At 37.8% G+C, this 9004-nt stretch overlaps 1 protein-coding gene across 1 annotated transcript; it reads left to right on the forward strand.

Moving 5' to 3' along the window:
• The first annotated feature begins 860 nt into the window (after positions 1 to 860).
• Positions 861 to 3442, forward strand: LOC128858599 (uncharacterized). Its single transcript, XM_054095002.1, has one exon. It carries the CDS (start codon positions 1193 to 1195, stop codon positions 3212 to 3214), a length of 2022 nt encoding a protein of 673 aa, XP_053950977.1. The 5' UTR covers positions 861 to 1192; the 3' UTR covers positions 3215 to 3442.
• Positions 3443 to 9004: the final 5562 nt, after the last annotated feature.

Consider the following 9004-nt stretch of genomic DNA (forward strand, 5'->3'; position numbering starts at 1 on the left):
ATTTAATAAACATAAAAGTATGTGTATTAAAGTGCTTTATAAAAAGCAAAAATAAAGCTAAAGTATATAGTTAGTTATATACGTACGTGCATATGTACGTATGCACAAACATACATATAGTATATATGTATATATGGAAATGCAATATATACATTCATATGTATGTTTTGAAGCAGAAAACGTGCTGATAGTGCAACTTGCAATTTTTCGCATTGGTTGCATTATTCGGCTTCTGATTGGATAATTCGATTAAATTATGGAATTTTCATGTGCATATGCAATATACGAAATATAGCCTTACGAAAGGTAAAAATTCACTTTTAAAAGTTTTAAAATAAAAAAAGGCAAATAATACATATGTATGTATGTACTAAGTGTATACTAACATACATGCATATTACATAATTATTGTATGCCCATATGTCTATACATACATATATTCAAATATATGGTATATTTAGAATTAGCACTTCATATACATGCACCCATACCATGTGTCTAATGATATATGTATGTACATATATGAGAATACGCGGTGAATATATATATGTACAGACATTTGTTTTACGTATTTTATTAGAGCCCGTATTTGTAATGTATTTATATATGTATATATGCATGTAAATACGTTTACATTCATTTCGTATTGCTTACTGTTCAATGAGTTCCTTGAAATATTTATTCTCTACAGCCTTTAAAATACAACTCTGCATACGTTCACATATACACCCACATGACGTGACTCACAGACACAAGGCACTAGCACTTTACGAGTTTGGGAAAACACGTTCTGCCTGTGCTTGTACAGTGTACAACTATTTCAACTAAAGCAACAGTTGAATTGTCTTTGTGTTTGTTAGAACGACAATTGCTTGAATCGTTCACTTGTTCCGTCCGCTATACTGTACATACAAGCGCCATATAATCACCAATACATAGAGACAAAACCGAGCCAGAATGTCTGGCAAATGCTAGAGTAATTTTGCTGCTAATCGTTTAGTGTGGAAAGAAGAAACGGCGCAATCGAACGTGTATCATCGGAAGCCGCATGATTACATACGGAAATATAGTATTTTTTTATACCTAGAACAATTTAAGCTTTTCAAGCGATATTTAATATAATTTGATGTGAATATCCAACGTTATGTTTTGGAATGAAAAAACTGTTTGAAACTTATTGTGTTTTTATATAATGATATCTAAGTCAAATAATACCCAAGTGCCAACAGCAGCAATAAGTATTTTACAAAACACACATACAACATTCAATATGGCAAGTAATGGTGGCGCGAGCAGTTTTACAAGCAACTCAAAAATGGGCTCTCGGCGAATATTTACACCACATTTTAAGCTTCAAGTATTAGAATCATATCGAAAAGATAGTGATTGTAAAGGCAATCAACGAGCAACTGCTAGAAAGTACAATATACATAGACGACAGATTCAAAAATGGTTACAATGCGAATCGAATCTAAGATCATCAGTCGCCAGTATAAATCACAGTGGATTAAAACACCAGTTTCATAATGTGAGTCAGCAACAACAAGTGCCGATTATAATCCCAACGAATAATAATAGTCAGTTCGGCTACCATCACTTTGAAAGTAAATCTCAGCAACTGCCCTTGGACACAGCCAGACAAAGTGTCGCTACAAATTCTACAACAGTGCCATCAATACCAGTTGTGATTCCATCAACGAATGCATCAACACAAGGGGTGTATGCAGCGGCGAACTTGGCCGCCGTTGTGGCTGCCGCTGCAGCTGCGGGAGCAGCGGGTGCTATGGCTATTGCCAGCACTTCAACTACAAATACATCGCCACCACTATGCCAGACTGTAGTAAGTGGCAACGCCGCGGGAATATCGTCACCAATACTTCATTCTCATCACCTTCAGCCGCACCACCACCATCATCATCATTACGATGCGCCATACACACATGCATCGACTAATATATCTATACCAATGCCTGTCCTAACACACATTTCCCCGCAACATCATCAACACTACCAATACCACAACTTACCGTCGCATACCCATACGCTACTACAACCACAATCTCGGGTGTCAACAGTACCGTCATTAATGCCGTCAGCTTGTCTACCTGTGAATGTTTTGTCTGCAACCAACTTGGCTTCTACATGCTTGCCAGAAACCAACGTAACACCGGAGGAAATCGTATACAAGCGAAGTGAGGGAATAAATTCTATTGAATTACGCGATGCAACGAAAATAGTAGTGGACAATGTTGAAAATTGTTGTGCCCGTATATCTTTAAATAAATATCTTCATAATACATGCATTGAAAGTCAAAAGGAATATACCTTGCAAAACTATAACGTAACACAGGGATTATCAAACACATCGTGCCTAACTGTTACACCAATAGATCTGTCTATTGGTTCTCGTCGTGAAAATGCCGAGAATATAAATTGTAGTTTGAGACATTTACCTAAAACTGATGATGTGGCCGAAAATAAAAACGAGAGTGTCGTTGATTTGACTTTTAGGAAGCGTAAGGTTATTTCGAGAAATGACCAAGCAACTAAAATCATGCGGAGCTCGGAGAATGATTCTAGTAATTTATTTGCGAAAGTTAAAGAATTAAATGAAAGTGTTGATGATCATATCGAAGTAGAAATGGATATAAAATCACCTCCTCCAAAACCAGTAAAATTATTTAAACCATATCTTTTAGACGAAAAAGAGGAAAAACATGAAGAAAATGAAACTAAGATCATTTCAGAAAAAAATTCTGCTAAAAATATTTCTGATGATAAGCTTGATAACAAAGAGGGATGCATATCACCAAGATTCAGTTTCGATAGTGAAACACGACACACCAATTTTCACCTCTCAAATGTGATCGACCATAATTTTCAAGTAGGAAGTACTTGCTTTCAGGGATGTAAGCCATTAAATCTTCCAAGTGCCTTTAACATGACGACAATTTCAGCTTTATCTCCAGTGATCCCCTGTGCTGAAGGATCACCCGTTTCTGGATATGAGAGTTCATCATCAACATATAGTGAATCATCTTACAAAGAAGAGTTTTACAGAATAAAGGAAGACCGTGCTTGTAGTATTGACCTTCAAGTGCATACGGTTTGCGACAATTTCACTTGCCAAGAAAATTGCGTTCAAAAATGGTTAAGTCAAGATGCAAACTCGAACCCACCGGCAACTAATGCTTCCATTGTTTTATATGCTTAAATATTTAGATTGTATGAAATGTAATTTTTATTTATGTATACACATATATGCAGCAATCTTCAAAGTAAAGAATTTTGGGGACCACAGGTTTAGATTTTAAAGAAATTTGACATGTGGAAATTATTGAAATCTTTAGAGAGATTTAAGAAGGCTGTATAAATGTATTCTAAAATAATGGCAATAACTATTTAATATATTTATAATAAAAATTTACCATCATATACTAGATATGATATGCTTGTTTAATAAAGTTTTGCATTATCTACGGATGTAAATATACCCCTAATTAGTAGGGTGAGATTAGAAAAGTAAAATTTAAAGCCAAGTAATTTCAAATGCAATAATTCTGTTTGGAAGTCGATGTTTCAACATATCAAATTTAAATTTAAATTTATAAAAATTTAGTATTTAAGTACATATTTACATGAAACGATATGTAAACTGATTTTAAAACGTCAATTAAAAAAGTGGCTTAAGAATAAAAGCTTTAATTAATATCGAAATTTAAAAATTTATATTTGTGAATGTCATTTTTAAGAAAGTTGTATATTCATATAAGATTTTAAATTAATGGAAATGTTATTTCTAAACTTGTATAGCTACAGTTATAAAATAAAATGAGCTGCAATCAAATAAGTATAATAAAAGTACAAATACTTGAATACATTGAATTTGAAAGTTTAATTAGTTAAATTCTTTCGATATTTCTTTACCAGAGAATGCCAAAAATTGGGTCCTATTCAATTTTTTACGGAGTTCACATCGTCGGTCTCAAACAGGTACATATACCTTTTTAGTTTTGATATTTTGGCTGTCTTAGCATCATGGCGATTACTAAAGTTTAGGCCTATTGTGTTCAATACTTGTACTATTGATTCTAATAAATGGTTTGGTTGAACAAGTTTAACCTAATTTCTACGTGTTTAATAAAAGTATACACTGATTTAGTAAAGCGTGCGCTGCCTCCGAACGGAATGGGAAAACGTGGTTAGTGTCATGTGGAGTACCCTCATACGCCAGACATATATATATGTTTAGCACGTCTGGGTCAATTCTAGATAGGTAATGGTTTTACCTCTCACAACATCGAGAACGCAATTATGCTACAATGCAGCTGAAGCACTTCGTCTGCAATGGCTGGTGGTTAAACTCTGATAACGACATTCGGGGAGCGAGAGTTCATAAAAGACTTGCGATTGTCATTAACAGCTGTATACTGTGGAGTCTGGTGGATGTGGATGGTATTCGGGGGTCGGGAGGTTAAAAAGGTGGTGAGACTCTCCCGACGAATGTCGTTTATGGCCTGTCTGTACACTGTCTGATCCAGTAATTGTGTGTTTGTTTTGTCTGAGATCTCGTCCGCGTAGTTGAGGAAATGCCTCCTGATGTGCCTGGGAAGTGGCTCAGGCTCGAGCAGGTGTCTGCATGGGTGAGGCCTGCGGTTTTTTGGCAGGCTGAAGCTTCGTCACCTGCGAATCACTGGTTCCAGGCGACCAGACAGGCGCAGCATAGTTTGGAACCGGCCTATTGCTTTAAAAGTCAACAGCAGCATTTCCTTATCTTTGCCCCAAGTGCTGCCGGCGAGCGACTTGAGAACCTTGTTGCGATTCTGTACTTTAGTTGCAATAGCGGTTGTATGCGCTGAGAAGGAGAGCACGCTGTCGAAGGTAACTCCCAAAATTTTGGGGTTGTTAACCGTCGGGATTTGTGTATCATCGACTTTCACCTTGAGTTGTAGCTTGACCTCCTTTGTCCAGGTGGTGAAAAGGGTCGCCGTGGATTTAGTGGGGGAGAGTTGTAAATTCCTCGCAGTGAAGAAGCGAGAAAGGCTGGCGAGGTAGTCGTTTACCTTGGATCATAGGTCATCAATGTCATTGCCCGACGCTATTATCGTGCAGTTATCGGCGTATGAGACCAGGGAGACTCCCTCTGGTGGCTGGGGGAGTTTCGAGATATAGAAGTTGAAAAGCAAGGGTGAAAGAACACCACCTGCGGTACATCTTGCTTAATTTTGTCAGTTTGTGCAGCCGTCTGGTGGCATTATGTTTGGTCTGTAGGCCGGAGGATGCAGAATAAATTGCCGGCTATAGTAGCACGCGCATCTCTTCGGATCCGACGAAGCACGACCGTTGAAGGTGATATCAACCTTGTCATTGTGCTTCGTCGGGTTCGACAGGGACCTTACGGTGGGCCAGAGATTGCTCACATCAGAGGTGAAGGTGCAGCACTTCAAATGCTCTTCCCATTTGTTCCGCTTGTGTAGGGTTACCAGTTGCCGTATCTCGCAATTGAGATCCTTTATCTGACGATCCCCTGTATCGGCCTGGCGTAGGCGATCACGCTTCAGCTGGGAAATTGGGACGTATGTCCCTGATCCTTCCAGCGGGTATGTCGCGAGCAGCGGCAGCTGTGATCGCCTTGCGGAATACACGTTCGCCTGCGCGCACATCGGTGGGAATGCGGAGAGCGGCGAAGATGTCTTCAGTAAATTCCGCGAATCTGGTCCAACCACCTTTATTAAAGTTGACGTATGACCTGTGATCCGTGGAAACAAAGTCGGCATTTCTCTCGATCGAGACGATAATGGGCAAGACCTGCGCTAGCAATTGCCCACAACCCTGGCGGGGGGTCGTTTACAGTGCTGAATGTCGAGTCGTCTATCTGCTCTGCCAATAGCTGTCCCCTACGATCATTTGGCAGACTTGAATGCCAAAGATCGTGATGCGCATTAAAGTCACCTACTACCAATCGGTTTTCACCCCTGATGACCGCACCAATATCAGGGTGATATCCTTTCGGGCAGCAGGTGACAAGGGGTATGTAAATATTATATATTTCGAGCTCGGCATCGCCTGACCGGACAGTTATCGCTTGACATTCTAAGGTGGTGTCCGTGCGGTCGATGCCTTCATCGATAAGACGATACTGCACTGTATGGTGGACTATGAACGCTAAGCCTCCACCGTGGTCTCGCTCGTGATCCTTTCGGTGCACATTGTAGCCGTCCCTGGTGATCAGGGGGAAGCTAGCGTGCAGTTTTGTCTCTTGGACCGCAGCTATTTTGATACCATATCGGCTCATATAGTCGACTATCTCATCAATCTTACTCGTAACTCCGTTGGTGTTGGTCGTTTAAGCCGCCTGGAGTTTGCTGGCAGTTGTCGCATGTCAGTATTAACGGATAATGTGATTTGTACTGCGTTTGCGGATGATTTCTACTACTGCATCAATACTGAGGTATCAAGGAGCATTTGTTATTGTTCTGAGTACTTTCGATTATTTTCGTATTTTATTCGACAACGACAGTTTCCACTGACTGTTAATGTAGTTGCTGGGAATTGTTTATTGCCAGATTCTCTGGTCAATTTTTCCTGTTAGAGTAAGCTACCTGAATTGTTTTACCACTATTTGTAGGTATATTTGTATACCCCGAGCATTAAACCATGTTAAAGTTTTGTCCAAAATCGGCCGCAACTTGTGTGTTGCTGCTTGCTTTTAAGGTATTATGAGTAGTCAATAGGACGGAATCATCTGCGAAAGTTGCTATCATGTTGATACTTGCAGGCCTGGGAACATCAGCTGCGTACAACACATATAATGACGGCCCTAATACACTGCCTTGAGGTACCCCGGCTTCAATTAATTGCGTATTAGAGCATTTGTCACCATATTTTACATAAAAATATCTGTTTGTTAAATAGCTTTTCATTATCAGATAGCAAAATAATCCAGTACAAGATACTGTTTAAGTTTAAACAGTGCCTTGTGCCACACGCTGTCAAAAGTGTTGTTTCAATTGCTATGCGTCTTTCTTTCGAAGTTGTTTTTTTAATTGGCGTATTTATGTTATTTGTGAGGTGAGCATGAAATTCCGAGGTATTAATGTCTTATTTTGATTTGTAAAGGTTTTTTTAAATGGTAAGCGAGCATTTTTGCTTTTTTTGTTTTGTCATTTTAGAGGCCGTTGGTGCATAAATACGTTGTCGATTTTTTGCATTCCTTCCGTAGTTGTAGTTCTAGTTCCCAATGATGCAAAATATTTTTCAAATTTTTCGTCCGTATCCACTTTTAACGTATCTTTCATTTCTTTTATTGATATACTCAGCCTTTTTTTTATGGGATATCTAGTATTTGTTGTTACTCATTTTAATTATAGATGTGGAGGTTCCGGCATATATTATACTATACTGTCATTGAAGTCATTGACGAAAAGAAAATTTATGTGTCTCGTAGTTTAGAATAGGACTGATTTCATATCTCAATAATATTCGAGGATGGTCAGATAAAAGATCAAACTTTGGGTTATTTCCAGGACCTCACTTTCAATACCTTTCGTTATATAAAAGCAAATAAAATCAGATCCCTTCAGCATATCAGTTGGCCAATAAGTTGGTTCTCCAGAGCTTAATTTTTACTTTTGTTTTCCATGATTGCATCATAAAGATTTTTCCGGCCTTCAAGAGTCTTGAGATAGTCAAATTATAGCGTTTAGTTGTATTATGGTTAGGAGGACAATATATGGCAGAAAGAGTTAAATATAATAAGGTCATCAATTTGTACAGATGTCGCTTGCAAGTAGTCCTTCTTGTAGTGGATCACATTAATGCATTTTATGTCTTTGTTTACACTTATTGCCATTCCACCATGTGTCTTGTTAGCAATTTGATGAGTGTGATTTAGAGTATAGTCAGGAATGTTTAAATAATTCCTATCAGTGAAATGTGTTTCAGATATTAGAGATACGTCCATTTTGTTCTTTTTCAGGAATGTTTTTAGTTCCAGTGATTCTAGCACCTTGATTGCTAAATAAATTTAGAGAAGAGTAACGTGACCACGTTAGTATTGCACACATTTGTGAGATTAGTTATTCCATCATATTTTTCAACACTGAAATTTCGCTGTTTTCCGTCGTAGTTGTTCCAATAGGTTAAACATCATTTTTAGCGTAAGTAAGTAAGGCTACTTGGGCATATGACAATGTTATGTATATGTTATTGTCTCACAGTCTAGTGTTTTTGTGATGTAACTTTTCTTCTGTGTTTGTTATTGTGGTGGGATTCTTTCGTCTGAGACTAGGAAAACGCTGTATCTGTAATGATTTATAAATCATATACCCAAATATAAGGGATGTGTGGTTTATACCACACATAACATATTTTATTTCATTAATGCCCTTTACTGGACATTCTATGGCTTTATGACTTCCAGCACTTTTGATACAGACAGGTGATTTAAAGCAAACATTATTTCTTTGACCGTATTTTTGGAAATTTGTGCAGTTTGGGGGTTCAAATTTAATTTTGAAGTGTAGTAGTGTATATTCTCTGTTTGGTTTGCTTTTTAGTTCAAGTACGAAGTAGCGTGTACGATATTGTGGATATGTATAGCTTCATGACCAAGTTCTCTTAATTCTTTTATAATTTCTTCTTTATCTGTGGAATTATGCAAGTACCTCAGAATTACTTTCAATCCCCTCAGTACTTTCGACGTATATGTATAATATTGAGTTAATTTAGAGATTTCTGCTTTTACTTCATTGTTTGGCAGGACCTTTAGTACGGAAACGCAGCTCGAAAGTTGGTTTAAGGGATAAGTTGAATATTTAATGTATTCAACATTCTGTACAAAGGTAGATGCTCGTTTTCGAGCTTGAGTTTGTCCGGTTCAATATTGTTGTTTGTCCCACTGTTTTTTTTTCTTTCTCATCATCAAGAGAGAGTATATCAAATCTGTTTGGTTTCAGAGTATATGGGATTGATTTGTTAGTTGCTGGTTTAATTAAACAGTAGG

The sequence above is a fragment of the Anastrepha ludens genome, chromosome 3 (assembly GCF_028408465.1).
Source record: "Anastrepha ludens isolate Willacy chromosome 3, idAnaLude1.1, whole genome shotgun sequence".
In the NCBI taxonomy this organism is placed as follows: Eukaryota; Metazoa; Arthropoda; class Insecta; order Diptera; family Tephritidae; genus Anastrepha; species Anastrepha ludens.